Source organism: Gasterosteus aculeatus, chromosome 5, assembly GCF_964276395.1.
Source record: "Gasterosteus aculeatus chromosome 5, fGasAcu3.hap1.1, whole genome shotgun sequence".
Classification (NCBI taxonomy): domain Eukaryota; kingdom Metazoa; phylum Chordata; class Actinopteri; order Perciformes; family Gasterosteidae; genus Gasterosteus; species Gasterosteus aculeatus.
This window is the reverse complement of record NC_135692.1, coordinates 15,548,267-15,563,943: the sequence shown is the minus strand read 5'-3', so window position 1 is coordinate 15,563,943 and position 15,677 is coordinate 15,548,267. Positions and strand designations below refer to the sequence as shown.

Genomic DNA, 15,677 nt, shown 5'->3' with positions numbered 1-15,677 from the left:
GGTGAAGGTCACAGCGGTAACAGAATGTTGCTTGGTAATTATTGCAAACATTTGAAGGTGTAATTAATAAGCGTGGTGAACATGCATTTTTATTCATAACGTCACATTAAGACATGTAGTGGTTCATGGGTTGTGTCATGCGGGAGATGTCAGGGTTAGGTTGGTGGTTTCAACCCTGGCTGCTCCATGTCTCATGTCGAAGTGTCCCTGAGCAAGACCAGAAACCCTAATGTAATGTTATGTCATTTGTCACTTAATCATGTTATTACATTTAGCATTGCAGCTGTTTACCTGAACATTTTCAGAACTTCAATCATCCCTTTAGTTTAAAAAAAATGAATCTGTAAAATAAAGAATGAACGGATTTCAACTTCATTGTGACTGTATTAGTGCATAACGGGTTCTGAAAGTTTAACGGTGACGTCACCATCTAAAGAAGAAAGGGGGGTGGAGTTGATTCCACACGAGCCCATTTGAGCGTGACACACTAAACAGGAAGGCGTCAGCCGTTGGGAAAACAAACTTAACAGTACCTGTAAGTTAAGTTTCTAACGCCAGATGTTCGCCTATATTCTAACTTATTTGTTGGTTAAGTGTTGCCATGTGAATTTGTTTAATCTGATTAATGTTATGTAATTAGGTGAGTGCTGGTTCATGCCCGAGGGTTACATTTATTTAACTAACGTGAAGTTAAAGGGTAAAGTTGGAGGCTCCAGCTAATGCTAGCTAGCTAAAGGCTCTAGGGGAGAGATTCGCTGTGAGGATCAGCGGAATGTTTATTGGATGATGGATTTTCTTCATGTGAAATGCGTGTTTGTATAATAATTCTGACACTCAGTGGAGTCCTCCTTTATTTTCCTGTTATGATTGATGACATATTTGTAAATATGCCATTTCCAGGCAATAAATGCATGAAACATAGCTCAGAAAGTACAACGAGATGATTCAGATTGAAACGTGGGAAACCTTGATTTCTATTTCTAGTGGAGGAAAAAAAAAATGAAATGATGGTTCTTCTCAAGAGAAACTCGGGGGAACCTAATCATCAGAACACATGGGTGGTCTGCTCATTACGTAATACAACTTGTTTCATGTCTCAGGGCCCCCTCGGTCTGCAGGCGCGTGGAGGGACGAGCGAAGAGGAAGAAACATGTCGGAACTGAGTGACGAGGCCAGCGAGTCGGAGCAGCTGGGGTCCAGCCTGTCCCTGTGGCTGGGCGAGTCCCTGGTGAGACCCGAGGAGCTGCACGTCCCCCTGGACCTCCACACCGCCTCCTCCATCGGCCAGTACGACGTGGTGGCGGAGTGTATTAACAAGTGGGTGCCTGAATGGTGTTACGGTCACCAGATGTGTTGGTTTCAGCCGCCGCCTCGTTAATGTGCGTCGATCGCTGTAGTTGTAGAATATGAGGTAATCGAGGCTCCCTAAGCCGCTCTCCACAACGATGATCTTGTGTGCTTTCAGGCGCGAGATGGACCTGAACGGCAAAAACATCGGAGGGTGGACCCCACTGATGTACGCGTCTTACATCGGCCACGACAACATCGCAAATCTCCTGCTGGAGGCCGGCGTGAATGTAAATGCGACCACTGACAAAGGATTAACCCCTTTGATGCTGGCGGCAAGCTGTGGGAATGAAAGCATCGCATACTTTCTGCTTCAGGTAAATGCATAAAGCATAAATCTGGATCAAACAAATTCACAGGATGACGTACATCTGCAATCTCTGGTTGAATTCAAGCTATACTCCTATTTTTCTGGATTCACGGTTCTTTATTTTAACAGTGTTATTCACAAAGGCTTCTTGTTTTTCTTTTCCCGACAGCACGGTGCAGAGTTGGAGTTGAAGGACTCTCAAGGCTGGACCGCTCTGTTCCACTGCACGAGCACAGGACACCAGCAGATGGTCCGCTTCCTGCTGGATAACAATGCCGACGCCAACGCCAAGTGAGTGTCTCCATTCATTCACTCCAGAGGTTCAGACACGTTGTCATTGCTTCTTCTCGCATCCGCAGGGAGCCGGGCTCCGGTTTCACTACCCTGATGGAGGCTGCTGCTTCGGGACATGAAATCATTGTTCAGTACCTGCTCGATCATGTGAGTGGGTTAGGGTTGTACGCATCTGAGGCTGGGGGATGAATATCACAGCAAAGACTTCATGGTCTACAAATCTGCTTTGTTTGGATCGTTAGCAGAAGGTTAAAGTGGACGAGCGTAGCAGCAAAGGAGAGACTGCCCGTGCTCTGGCCATGTTATACGGCTTTACCAAGATCGTCAGCCTCATTGACTCGCATTCGCCAAGGAACAAACTAGGTAACGGTGGTTAAAGCATTGCATATTTCCACTGAATATAGTCGCATCCCATGTCTTTTATATATTCATTTTGATTGATTCATTTGTTTTTCTGTGCGTGTTCCAACTCGTCAGGACATTTTGAGGACCTGAGCTCCTCCGAGGACTCGGACAGCGCACCCCCACGGACCAGGCCGGGTCGAAACCGAGTCAAAGGCGTTAGCATCCACGATGGCCCCCAGGCCATTGCCAAGTTTCGAGTGGGAGGCACCAGCAAAACGTCTGGTAATAATAATAATAAGCGGTCCGGCGTTCGACCCTGTAGCCTCACTAGCTGTAGGGTCATATTAAACTAAAGTTTCTGAAAAGGGAAATACAAACTCTTAGCATACATTCAGAAAAATGTAGTTTGTTAATTCCACTTTTCTCCTCAGAGCCTCCCGCGACGCCTCAGAACTTCAAGACGATTCGCGACGCCGGTGAACAGAGTGAGGAAATATGCTTTCGCGACGTGACCTCGCCCATAAACGAGCTGGACGGCCAGAGCAACAGCAGCAGAGGTGAGAGCCACACGGTTACGAGGGCTTTGTGACAGGGGGAAGACCCGGAAGTCCTCGGCGATCAAAGCAATCCAATATGTTGTGATCCCCGCCACAGACGACAGTCCGTTCTTCGAAAACGACATGCCCACCATGAGGAGCAGCAGCAGCAGCAGCGAAGGCCTCCCTCATGTGATCGGCCTCAAATGGGAAGGCTCGGTGGAGAGTAACGAGGTGACCGCGGGAGCACGGCAGCTCGCCCTGGGAGTCGGGCACCAGACTGCGCTCTGACACGGCGTTCCTTTTCTCCAAACAGGACTCCGACCAGTGCAAAAAGAGCAGCTCTCGCCGGCTAAATAAGGGCCATCACTCCAAAGGGAAGAGTCGCCACGGAAGCAACAATGCATCGCAATCAAGCGGTACGGGGAACTGTGGGAAGCTCCCCCATGGGGGTCTTCCACCCTCTTACACCGGTCCAAAGGCACGTCTACGTTTGCTTACTTTCTAATGCGTTCATATTTGGACCCATAATGGTGTGTGGGCTCATGAGCCGTCTATTCTATTTCTGCAGGATCTGGCAGAGTTCTTGGAACAAATTGGCTTCTCTAAGTATCTCCCGGTTCTTGAAGAGCAAGACATCGACCTGCGGATATTTCTCACTCTGACCGAGAACGATCTCAAAGAAATAGGGATCACGTAAGAGACACTTTCCCTTTTTTAACTCACGAAAGCCTTTGTTGTACTCGTAACACGCTGAACCCGTTCTTGCCCTACAGACTGTTCGGACCCAAGCGGAAGATGACCTCGGCCATAGCGAGATGGCACAGCAACGCGCGACCACCCGGCGAGGCTCTGGAACAGGCCTACGCCGACCAGCTGGAGGCGGAGATGCAGGAGATGGCCATTCAGCTACACAAAGTAACACTCACGCAACCGCTTCACACTTCCCGACCCGACCCGGAACGTCTTTCAGCCCCGTTGAACTGACTTTCTCCTCGTCTAGCACTGCGAGGAGGCGGAGAGCCTTCAGAGCCAAGTGTCTCAGGAGAAGGAGCTGCGTACGGTGATGGAGGGGTGTCTGATGGAGGACAAGATGGCCTGGAGGAGGGTCCACGCGGAGCTGGTGGAGAACCACCGGCTAGCGCAGGAGATGAGCGCCACACTGGCCAAGTCCCGGGCCTGCAGCGCCGAACTGCTCTCCTGCCTCACCGCCGCAGAAGACGGCGGGGAAGGTGAGTGGAGGTGGCCTCCGCTGGGGAACTCCTTCTTACCTTCTGGAATTAATAAATTAATTATTGTACGTTGTTTCATTGCAGCTGGTGGGAGCTCCGGTGTTGCCGAGTTAGTAAAGAAGATGGCTTCTCACGAAGAAGAACTGGGTAAGACGGCGAGCAGCTCGGTGGTTTTTGTGTCGTCCGCGGCGGTGTTTTTTTGTGCTGATTCTGCCGTCGGCTCGTTTCATCATCACAGCGGAGACCCTCCACACGGTGCTTCACAGTCTGAGGCGACTCAGTGCCCCCGAAAAAGTCTCCGACAGCTGGGAGCGGCCGTAACGCCTGCAGGTGATTACTTTTGACAAAAAGCAAAAAACAAAAAGCGCTGAAAAGTTCTACCACTGGTAAATCTAGAGAAAATAACCGTGCTCTTGTTCCGAGGAGGCTTCTCGCCAACATTCGACGGAGGGTGATCGAACCACCCTGAACAATCTCACTGCAACGAGGTGGCCGAGGACGAGGCCCATCCCGCCGAGGGGGGAAATCAGCTGACCCGCTGCTCCTCCCGGATTGGCCAATGGACCCGAGCGCGCCGGACAAAGCCAAGAGCGACGGCAGCTGCTGCACGATGCTGTCCGGTGGTGTTGAGAGAAGGAAGCGGCCGTTCTACTGTGAAGCGTTTCTAGAGCTGCACGCTTTCAACATGAAATGGGCCTTAAATGATGTGGGTGCCACAAGCTGAAGAGGAAGTCACAGTTAAGACTCCGCAGAGTTATATGAACTTTATTTGAATAATATTGTATTTGTATGCCGTCGTTTGACAATAACGTCCTGCTGAATGCATTCAAGAAGTGTGCGAACCGCCACTTGTACAGAACTACACTACGGTCAGATTTACTTTGTAGCTTTCCAAACGTGACCCTTCTAACCCCCAAATTGTCCCATATCTATAAAATGCCAGATTGTCTTTGCTGTATTAGAATCTCGTCGCCTGGAAGTTGAGTGTGAAGAAGCCGAGCTACGTGAATGTACACAGAAAAAATGAATTTAAATGATCCGTTGTAATCTTAAGCATGCATTAGGGCAACAAATAGCACCGAGGATAGTTGATTTAAATGATTTACGACAGTTATTTCTTTACTTATTAAACCTTTAATTGGATTCATGGTTCTCATTGAGCAATGCACCACACTCCAGGTAATCTAGGCTTCTCTGATCCTTACTTCTTTTTTCCCCCCTCGCTGAGTCACTTCACTTAATTGGCTGAAACTACAAGGCCGTTCTTTGCAGACTGAGCTTCTGGGTCAAGGACTTCCCTCCGGACGGATGTCCTCGGGCATCTGAAAGTCCTCTGTAGTGCTCGGGGGGCCTCGGCGGGGAAGAGATGTGTTGACCAGTTGCTGCTCAGATAAAACATCAACCTAAAGCCTGTGGGTTTTTGAATGAACTGAGAAACTAAAATGATGGTTACAGTAGCAGTGAGGACAGACAGGAGATGAGGACAAACGCTTTTGTTTGCCGAGCAGCACCCAGAATGTAAATGTGCCAAAAGTGTTTGGAATTGAGACTGGCGTGGAATCTCTCAGTGATGATTTACACCACAAGCATCGTTAAATCCGCCAACCAGGATAAACAGAACTGGGACGCAACGGGGATTCTAGCGGCAAACAATCACACTTGAGCCAAGACAAAGCTGTTCTGTGGAGGTCGTCCCCGCTGGCTCCCAAACTTCTCTCGCGTGTCTCTCTCTCTCTCCGCTGCCGTCTGGCCGGTGGACTCGAGGCTTGAGACGTTGGCTGGTAGCCAGTCGGAGTTCTGGGCCCCAGAAGAGTGACGTGTGTTTGGGGAAAATGAATGAAGTAGTGTGTTGTTCTTTACGCACTAAGGTACCCTCGAACACAAGTGTTTATCCCGACTGCGTCGCTCGCACCGGGGGAGGGCGGTGAATCCAGGTCATTGGAACCTGCAGCTGGCTCCATGTATTGAGGCTACGTCAGCTGGGATTCATTAGAAAAGCTAAAAAACACTTCAGGCGCTTTCTGTTAAATGTAATGTAATTGACAAAACGGACATCACTGGTCAAGGATTGAATCAAGTGTATTGCCTGAATAGAGCCATTTCTTATATAAATTAATTTAACATTATCTACACTCCTTCAATATAACAAACCATTATGTACAAACATGAACATTCAACGGGCAATTACTGCTTTACAGCCTTCAGGATTCCACTGAGGGGTTTAAAAACAATGTAAAATGCAGCAAGTGTGAATTAACAAAAATATATAGTCATTCTGTAAAATATCTGTTGTAACATTTGCTTATAAGCACAACCACCATTGGCTGAATTCAAACATGAATGCGTTTGCTGTTGAACGGCCGTCCAGGAGAGCGCATAAAACCCTCTTCCTCCAGACGCCGTACACCCTTTTTTTTTTTTCTTTATCTCACTTCAAACCAACACAAGCGGAGGCCGATTAGCGGCTGCAGGCCCACGGGGAGGAATGTGCTTCAGGCTCGATCTCCCTCCGGATCCCGCGGAGCGCCCCGGGCTGTGGGAACGGCGCCCACAGGCGGGGCTCAGGTGTACTCACAAAGGTGGCCGCAGCCAGCGGGACAGTGGCCGCTGCTCTTCAGCCAGTTCATAATGTGTTCCAGGTGCCCGCCGTGGCTGCAGCCCTGACACCACACAAACAGTCCCTTGACCACGTGGTGGCACACGGCACAGACGCTGGCACACTGGTGGCACCTACGGGAGAGACGCCAGGCGCATGTCAGAGGCCCGTGTAACAACCCCCGCGACTAAAAACACCAGTGCACAGGCGGACCCCCAGGGGAACCGGCTCGTACCTGTCACAGATCCAGCCCCTGTTGCTCATCGGCCGCTTGCAGTTGCTGCAGTTGATGTGAAGCGTTGTAGACGCCTGGTTCAGGCAGGTGATGGCGCTGCACGTGCTCAACTTGATGACCTCATTAGACACGTTCCACAACTCGAATCGCTGTAACAGATCTATGTAGGACATGTACCAGTGCTCCTGCAACGGAAGCACAGCTGCATCGGGATTTGGGTTTTCCAAACTGCGATGTTGTGTTGGTGCTCGAGCGTCCCCCACCATGAATTACTCTAATGCGGTTGGTCTTACCTGGGTGAGGTCATCGATCTCCTTACGGATCCTGTCCCCCAAGACGATGAGCACAGACACGGCCATCTGCACGTCGCCCTGCTCGGCGTAGTAGCTCAGCATCTCCCGCACAATGGGACAGAAGAAGCTGGCAGGCAACTGTGGGCTAAACAGCGGTTGCGAAATGGAGATGAGGGAGAAGGACTCGATGGGCGTCAGAAACGTGACTTCTGCCTCGTTGCCGCTGACGTGCGGCGAGTCGGCCTTGTCCTGCTGGAGGTGCTCGGGGGCAGACGGGTTGTCCATGATCTCGTGGCGCAGTTGGAAGGCCTCCTGAGGCAGCGTGCACTCCTGCTCTTCTACTGGGGCAAAAGGAGCGCAGATGAGATCAGTCTAAAGCGCGCTGAGCACGGAGGAAGTGATAAAGTGTCCCCCGACACGGGGTTAGGACTCACCGGTTTGGTTTTCGTGCTCCATGGAGTAGAGGTCGTCGTCGTCTAACTCGGCATCACCGAACATGTACTCGGCCTGGCCCTCGCTGCCCTCCGTCTCCTCGTTTTCTGAAGGGAAGCCAAACAGACATCCCGTCCTAAGTCTCGAATGTCAGGACGTAAGGAAAAACACAAGTCTCAAAGTTTAAACGACCAATCTCACCTTCATTGTTATTGCTTATGTGCAAGTTCCCCAGGTCCATGTGGATGTTGTCCTGCCTGCTCTCCCCTTTACAGCGCTCCAGTCCTCTCTCCGTGCCCATCCCCGAACTCATGTCCTTCATGTTGAAGCTGAAAGCACGGCGTACATCAGCATCAGGCGATGACGGAGATCACGGGATTTATAATGGCGGACAAAGAAGATAACCTACCTGTTCATTAAAGGCAAGGTGCCCACTTTTAGACCGGGCGTGGTCGGGTTTGCTGGGTCAGAGAACATAATTCTCAACATGGTCCATGTTGTAGAAACCTTTGTATTAAAAAAAAAAAGATTGCTAAACACATACTGTATAAGAGTACTATTGAAAGTAATGTGTCAAAACGTGACGTTACTGTAACCAATTAATCATTTAACAGTAAGTAACAAGGGTGAAAGGTGTTATTGTTTTACAGCAATGTTTCAACATTTTAACTCATCTGTCAAAGTGCCACTTAAATTGAAAACTGGACTAAATTATTTTAAAAAATAAGATTGTTTGCATTGATCGGGCTGACCTGAGGTCTTTTGAGTTCTCGGGCCACCTCGGCATTGTGATCGCACAGCTCGGCGAACGGCTTCCCACAGAGGAGGTAGAGTTGCGCCGTCTTGACAAACCAGTCCATGCGGTTGCTGTCCAAGTCCGTCTCAAAGACACTGAGGGCGCTGGACACGTGGGCAAACTGTTCAGTCGGGTCGGGCTTCTTGAAGAAAAAGATGGGGTAGCGCCGGTCGCCCCCCGGGTAAGGCTTTCTGTTGGCGTCGCTGCTGATCAGACTCTCTTTGGCGGCAAAGGCCAAGTCCCCGAAGAGTCCAAAGCACAGACCCTCGGGGTTGGCCTTGTCCACGGGACGCGTGGCGTCCTTGAACATGTGTTGGTAGAGCGTGCTGTCCTTCGAGCCCGAGAGCAGGAAATGGGGGTCGTGCTGGTGACGCCACACAATACCAGTGGTCACATCCTTGTGTTCCTCGAACGTGGCGAAGGGGATGAAAGGTCTGCGGACATCCCACACGTAGATGTTGTGATCCACCATCATGGAACAGGTGGCCAAGTGAAACTTCTTCTCAGGCCGCCACTTAACCCGCGCCACTGAGGCGATGGTCTGGACACAAAAGATCTCCTTGGCCCGGGTCGTGGTCATGTCCCACACTTTCACCATCTTGTCCCTGCCCCCTGTCGCCAGCCATCCCCTAAAAACAGGAACAGAGGGCGATCTGTAGAAAGGAAAAGCTCCAATTTCCGTGTTTGTCGAAGAAAAGGCGCTTTAACTTACCGGTCATCGGGGTGCCAGTCGCAGCAGAACACGGGGCCCGTGTGCGCCGTGAACATTCGCTCGTAGCGGTCCGGCCGCCTGATGTCCCACACCTGGACGTTGCCGTTCTCAAAGGTTGCAGCAAATGTGAAATAATCCTTAATGCTGAACTGGACGTCTCTTACACTCTCCGACTGGCCTGAGGGAGGAGGCGGGGGAGGCGGAATAATGTCAAAACATTTCCAGGACACAACACTGCAAAGACTTAAGTTTATACAGATAATCCGATGCTTATGACTAAACACGTCACCGGAGAAGGTGCTGACGGACTCCTTCTTGCGCAGGTCGAAACACTTCATGAAGCCGTCCTGCGAGCCACTCAGCAGCATGTAGACCTCCGTGGGGTGGAAGCACACCTTGTTGACGGTGCGTTTGTGCTCTGTGAACAGCTGGTCCTGCTTGTTACGAGAGGGCTTGCCCAGGTTCCAGGTGACCACCGCCCCGTTGGTGGCCGCGGTGGCCAGCAGGTTCTCCTCCATCTGGTGCCACATCACGTCCGCACAGCTAAAGTTGAGGGACGGCTTGCGGCCGACGCGCAGATTCAGCTTCTCCACAAACTGCTCTTCCTCCAGCGCGTAGACCTTGAAGATGTTGCGGCCGGCAACCACCACCTGCGTGGCGTCCCGGCACACGCTGATGGCGTTGGCAGGAGCGTCCAAGTGGCAGAACATAGTTCGGCCACTGATGGCGCTGCTGTGCGCCGTGGTGACCCGTGACATCTTTTCCATGTTCCTGAAGCGGAGAACATAGACTTTACTTAAACCCAAGACGCATTATGTTAACATAGCCAGCGTTACTGAAAAAACAGAATCCGAGCGAGATGTAAAAAGGTTTTTGAAGCAGTTCAACAATCCCCCAGAAGGTGGCGTCCTACAATGTCAGATGTAAACAGAACTTGATGGTGGCAGTGAGAGCAACATTTACGTGTGTTTAACATTTTAGATGACACAACTTACTTTTCGAAGAACTGCCGGCCTCGTCAACGTCTGCAGCAGCACAGAGTCCTCTTCATGTGCTCCCATGAGAGCCAAATACTAGCGAGAGTTTGGCATCGCAATGCGCTTACAGCATTATCTGTGTCGAAAGATATTTTACGTTCATTACAAACAAAGAGACATCGAATTGTCAGATGAGCCGTTATCTAGATACACTTTGGTCCCGAAGACGTGGAAGCTAAAACTGACCATTAAATACAAACATCTCGTCATTATGGGGAAGCTAAAATTCCATACAAATACTGTATGTCACTTTATTTAGTGTTTTATTTTCAGACACATTTCAAGATCTGAATACTGGCAGATTATCATTGTTAACTTCGGTTTCGTTTTCTCTAACTAACATTCTCCTGTGCTGAAGTTTGGTTTGCGTCGACCAGCTTCTCCCTCGAGCAGCTGATTGATTAATTGCTGCTTTAAGAAGATTATTATATTAAAATATTATTATAGTGTAAACAAACTGAGTGGGAAAGCCTCGTCCCTCCAGTGGAATGCCATTTAAATCACATTGAGACTATTCAACTCAACTGGTAAAATAATGTCACACGCTGGATTTCGTGCGTGGACGGTAGTTCACTTTCCTCAGAAACAGGGTAACATTTGAGATGTTTGAGATGCGGGACGTGCATCCGTCAGTTCCATCGCTTTAGAGGCTTCACACAGCTGAACTCAATGAATCCACAGCGCGCACCGCGAACACGACTGGAATGTGATGCTAAAGCTAGCAGGCTAACCTAGCTACCGAGTACTTCCGCGCAGACAAAACGCGCACGACACAAGTTTTGCAAGTATATCAGAAAGTTAGATAGTTGTAAGAGGCATACGTGTATTTATATATTCTACTTGGGGTCCACGCAAAGTCGATTAAAAGTATCTCAGGTGACGAACCTTCTGAGGTTGTTGCTCAACGCTTGCGGCACCGGAAGTAGTAGATTTTTTTTCTCTCTTCTTCTTCTTCTCTAGTGGAAGTAGTAATTCTCTCTCTTCTTCTCCTTCTCTAATGAAAGTGGCATCTCATAACATCAGCATCGCCACGTGACTCCGCCACAACTCGCTCAGCCGTTTTAGGGGCGAAATCGGGCTTTGTTTTTATTTTGTTTCAAGCTGTCCTCCAAACGAAGGTCGCCGTGGCATAAAGCTGCAGTAAATCCGCGTAGAACAGACTTTTTAAAAGCTGACCGGGTGATGTTGTGATCTCTCAGCTGACATGAGCGCCCTGTTTCCACGCGAGGACCCAGAAACATGGAGGAGTGCGTATGCGAGCTATTGGGATGCAGTGGAGGCAAAGTCCAACAGCAAGAAACCTGGAAAGCTGCTTCACCTCGACAAGTGGTAAATCATTAATCCTAGCAGCAACAGACATACATAACTTGTTATCTCTGAGTCATTCAAAATTAATTATTTTCACTTTGATGACTGTCCCATCATGTCAGTTACCTCCATGACAAATGAAAAATATGTTGATGAAAAAATATATATCTACATTTATAAATGTAGAAATGAGACAAAGTAACTGTAAATGTGTGAAATGCACTTGAATTAACCTTTTGATTTGTGAATAAGATTAAAGGTTCTGAAAATGGGACAGGTACCAGGAGGAGCTGCCCAAACTCATATCAGGTCGACCTGATAAACACGTCACTCAATCGGAGCTGGTGAAACTGATGGAGTGGAAGCTCACTGTAAGTGTTGTTCTGACATTATAACCCCCCCCCGGGATCAAATAGCTTTGACGGATAGCTATGAAGAGTCACTCGCGCTATCAGTGCATCAGCTGCGTCCTTGAGGGGCCCTGTGTGTGTGTGTGTGTGTGTGTGTGTGTGTGTGTGTGTGTGCGCGCTTTCACTCTCACTCAGAGAGGGAAGTTCAGGCCGAGGCTGCAGCAGCTGGTGGCTTCCAACAGCGAGTGCGCCGTGGAGAAATGTTCCAGAAAGGCCTTCGGCCTCCTGCCTGATGTGCCGGCAGCGATCGCGGAGCTGTGCTGTCTGAAGGGAGTGGGCCCGGCGACCGCTTCAGGTCAGCACAACAGAACAAACGAATATGCCTCAATATGATAAGAGCTCAAGTGTTCTTATCGATCACACATCTTTGTGACACTTTTAAAGCACAGAGCAGTCTGTACATGGGGGAGCCGAGTGGCCGGGACTCCCTGCTGTGTGTTGTTTGCATTCACCTCGTGGAGGCACCCATGGCTTTGGACTGATGGTCTACTTTGTTCCAGCTGTGTTGGCAGCAGGAGCTCCAGAACAGGCAGCATTCATGTCCGATGAAGCCACGGAGAGCGTACCAGGACTAAAGCCCGTCCAATACACAGCCAAGCACTACGCGCTCTACTTGGGCAAAATGGTCGAGCGCACTGAAAAACTAAACAAAGGTGAACTAACAAATACACCATCCGCTTATGAAGCATTTGCTGAACGTCCTCGGGCTCAAAACATTAAGAAGCAGGGCTCAGTTTTTATGCACCGCATATCGGGATTTGATTTCTGGCCTCTCATCTCGTCCCCAGTGGATCCCCAGCAGGACTGGACCCCCCACAGGCTGGAGTTGTGCTTGTGGGCATGGACCACAGCCAAACAGCACCAGCCCCCAACCCCAGAGGACGTAGATGTGAAGGCCAGCAGTGTGAAGAAGTGCCCAGACGTCAAAGTCGACCAGAGACCGACAAAAAAGCTCAAAACAAGATAAAAACCAAGTATTCCACAAATATTTTTACATTAAATTTGCTTTATTGTCAGTTTATTTTGTTTTTTTTCCATAATAAAGCCTTCATATAAAATTGACTACATTGAGTATTTGCATTTTTTAGTTTGGTATCATGTAGTTTAGACATACAGTTGTAAGTTGCAGCACAATAATGGTTTTGTGCTGAAACACTAAAAACAGCAGTTTGACATTGCCACAGTATTGTTCTTTATTTATAGTTTCTAAATTAAAGCCAAGTACAATGGACAGTACAAAATAAAACAATATATTCATATATATACACAATATAAAATGGTTCCCTTCAGAACATTTAAAAAGTACAGTAGATTGTGAAATAATTAATGACTTTGATATAAATTATCCATATTTAATTTAGTTTTCCTTTAGTTTCCTGATGCCCGAGAAAAATAGCTTCTTTTTCTTTTTGTAAACGCTGCGTTGGTAAATCTCCCGTCTGGTCTGAGAGATTGAACCGAGTTGGCTTGGCACCATTTTTTTTTATCAATTCAAGTAAGCAACTCATGAAAATCTAACAACAGCACAGATATTACTTTATTTTCTTTACTTCTAAACCTTCCGAGGGAAATTAGTAATTTTAGGAAACTTCCTGTTGATATTTGCATGACACCGAGTGGCTCAGGCAGTTTTTGGGGAAAATAAAAATGATCCTTAACTTTGATAAGACTTGAAAACTTGTTCTCTGTTCCAAACTAGAAAACATACCCCCAAAATCTAAATCTTAACACATTTAACTTTTTTAATGCATCAATATCCAGAGTATTCTCAGAACTAAAGCCAAACATCTGCACCTTTGGGGGCCGTCATTTCAAGTTCCAAAGTCCAGGTTTAATATCCCGCTTTACCTGCAGGGAGATATCTAAGTAGCCACAAACACTAAGAAAAGGCAACCTGGCCATCTTGTTGTACTACTGTATTTATATTTACTAATATCAATGTCTCATATAGATTGTGTGCATGATCACGTAAGTAAAACACCAAACAGCTGCCAGCTAACGCAAAGTGGTGTTTAGCATCGGGCGCAGATATGAGAACAAGGCATTGGGCATAACCGCAAGATGGATTGGCATTGGGAGGTACAAAAAAAAAAAAAAGAGCATCAACGAATGTTTATGGCAGTAGAGAATATGGCACATGGAAACATGTCAGTCAAGTACATCATAGGTGCAAAAGGAAAGGAAAAGGAAAAGCCCACATATGACAAAATACAGGAACAAGAATATAAGAAACCTGTCAAGTATGTTGCATTCTTGCAGCTCGTGTGGTCACGTGAGACTCCGATGCAACGGCTTTGACCTTTTAGAATGACCTCATATCGCAGTCATAGCTGTATAGAGACCCACCAAGGGGAGGGGGGGAAGGGGGGGGATTATACGAAGTGATGGATCACATGTTATTAATAGTCTGCTCCCACTCAGCTCACGCCACCTCTCCTATACGGTCGAAAACAAATGTGTCACTCAAACGGCAGCAATGAGATTAACATCATGCAGCTTGTCAGATCCACTTATTGAAGGAAGATGTCCTGTTTAGGCTCCGCTGTATCCCGGCAACAGCCGCGCATCATCCCGACACTGGGAACGCTGCAGAGGCTCTTTATAAATTATTTTTTAAAACTTTTTAACATTTTAAGCAATGTCGTATCTGCTGCGCTGCCATCCCTCCCAAACTACAAACCGCCGCGTACCGTCGAGCCAAACGGTGCCAGTCAGGCCTCAATCACCCATTTCCCTGAAGAGCGGGAGAAGGCTTTTATCAGACAGGAGGGTTTTTTTATTCCCTGCACCTGGTCATTTAAGTTACACATACAGCACATTGTCTTCTGTTTACGATGCTCTTGTCTGCTTTTCTGAGAAGATAAATAAATAAATAAAACCAGCCATTTCACCTCCATAGTTCAGTGTCTTTTTTCATGAAAGCCTTTGCCGTTCATGTACTTCCAAGAGGGGTAAATATTCACAGTTTATGTGTTCCGAAAAACATTCACCAGCACTTTTTACAAACCTGTTTGGTTCCTATGAATCTTCAGGGGAGGCGGTGCGTTAACCTCCTCTCTATCTTTATTACAGGCTAACAGGGTATGAATTATTCATCGCTGCATCTTTGCTGTGCCAAGCAATAATATTTCCAAGTATGCGCAGGAGTTCTATCATGGATCCATTACCATGTATTGGCTGATCTTTTATTTTTTAATGCCACTGAAAACGGCCTTTTCTGGCTATTTAATACGGATTTCCTCATTTCACACAAAGTCTTGTTACTTCTGACAGTTTCACGAGGAAGCAAATGCAGAGGAATGTATTTATAACTAACTATAAAAATTGGCAAGCGCATACATTTTTTCCCTCTGTGAGCAAGTGGACATTGAATTGAATTATTGATTGGAAGTCAGTGGCGTGAGTAAGTGGAATCGCCCTCTTCGCCTCAGCTCTCTATAAAGCTTGAGTCACTGGAGACAATGTATGACAGAAGCTTGAATTTGTTATTTGCTAAAGACGAGCTGCAGCGGACGTTGTGATATGTGGGCACCTGTAAAATGAAGCTGCAAACAAGCTGTAAAATGAGTTTCGCTACGTGAAAATATCAGTGCAGAGTTTCACAGACTCGTACTCGCAGTTTGTCTTCGTTTACCTGTCGAATATTCACAATCAACAAATGATGTTTGATCGCACTCAAAATAAAATAAAGTGTCACTGCAGCTACCGACAACCATCTTCTCTTACCAATTAGTTCTTTCTATGGCTTATTTTTGTAAAGAACTGAAGATTTATAAAATCAAGCTTGAGCCAAT

The 15,677-nt window shown here is 47.7% G+C and overlaps 3 protein-coding genes across 8 annotated transcripts; 2 read left to right on the top strand and 1 right to left on the bottom strand.

Annotated features, from left to right (window-relative positions):
- Window positions 1-465: 465 nt before the first annotated feature.
- On the top strand, window positions 466-5,207 carry anks3 (ankyrin repeat and sterile alpha motif domain containing 3). 4 transcript variants are annotated; one of them, XM_040175922.2, is made up of 16 exons: window positions 466-535; window positions 1,101-1,317; window positions 1,466-1,664; window positions 1,827-1,948; window positions 2,017-2,098; window positions 2,194-2,314; window positions 2,429-2,578; window positions 2,728-2,853; window positions 2,951-3,066; window positions 3,149-3,313; window positions 3,404-3,528; window positions 3,609-3,750; window positions 3,836-4,064; window positions 4,149-4,211; window positions 4,303-4,394; window positions 4,491-5,207. In XM_040175922.2, the coding sequence occupies exons 2-15, from the start codon at window positions 1,151-1,153 to the stop codon at window positions 4,383-4,385; spliced, it is 1,890 nt and encodes a 629-aa protein (XP_040031856.1). In that variant the 5' UTR covers window positions 466-535; window positions 1,101-1,150; the 3' UTR covers window positions 4,386-4,394; window positions 4,491-5,207. The 4 variants fall into 4 exon arrangements, with proteins under 4 accessions (XP_040031856.1, XP_040031858.1, XP_077958604.1 ...); XM_040175924.2 differs by having other exon boundaries at window positions 470-535; window positions 2,197-2,314; XM_078102478.1 differs by having other exon boundaries at window positions 505-640; window positions 2,197-2,314.
- Window positions 5,179-11,188, bottom strand: wdr24 (WD repeat domain 24). 3 transcript variants are annotated; one of them, XM_040175916.2, is made up of 11 exons: window positions 11,051-11,188; window positions 10,124-10,241; window positions 9,418-9,899; window positions 9,129-9,306; window positions 8,373-9,045; window positions 8,030-8,127; window positions 7,822-7,949; window positions 7,623-7,727; window positions 7,189-7,529; window positions 6,896-7,080; window positions 5,179-6,794 (listed from the first exon to the last, which is right to left on the bottom strand). In XM_040175916.2, exons 3-11 carry the CDS (start codon window positions 9,893-9,895, stop codon window positions 6,626-6,628), a joined length of 2,355 nt encoding a protein of 784 aa, XP_040031850.1. In that variant the 5' UTR covers window positions 9,896-9,899; window positions 10,124-10,241; window positions 11,051-11,188; the 3' UTR covers window positions 5,179-6,625. The 3 variants fall into 3 exon arrangements, with proteins under 3 accessions (XP_040031850.1, XP_040031852.1, XP_040031851.1); XM_040175918.2 differs by having other exon boundaries at window positions 7,189-7,526; XM_040175917.2 differs by having other exon boundaries at window positions 10,987-11,094.
- Window positions 11,189-11,314: 126 nt separating this feature from the next.
- LOC120818990 (uncharacterized) lies at window positions 11,315-12,945 on the top strand. Its single transcript, XM_040175947.2, has 5 exons — window positions 11,315-11,494; window positions 11,751-11,844; window positions 12,019-12,178; window positions 12,384-12,536; window positions 12,672-12,945. The coding sequence occupies exons 1-5, from the start codon at window positions 11,370-11,372 to the stop codon at window positions 12,848-12,850; spliced, it is 711 nt and encodes a 236-aa protein (XP_040031881.2). The 5' UTR covers window positions 11,315-11,369; the 3' UTR covers window positions 12,851-12,945.
- The last annotated feature ends 2,732 nt before the right edge of the window (window positions 12,946-15,677 follow it).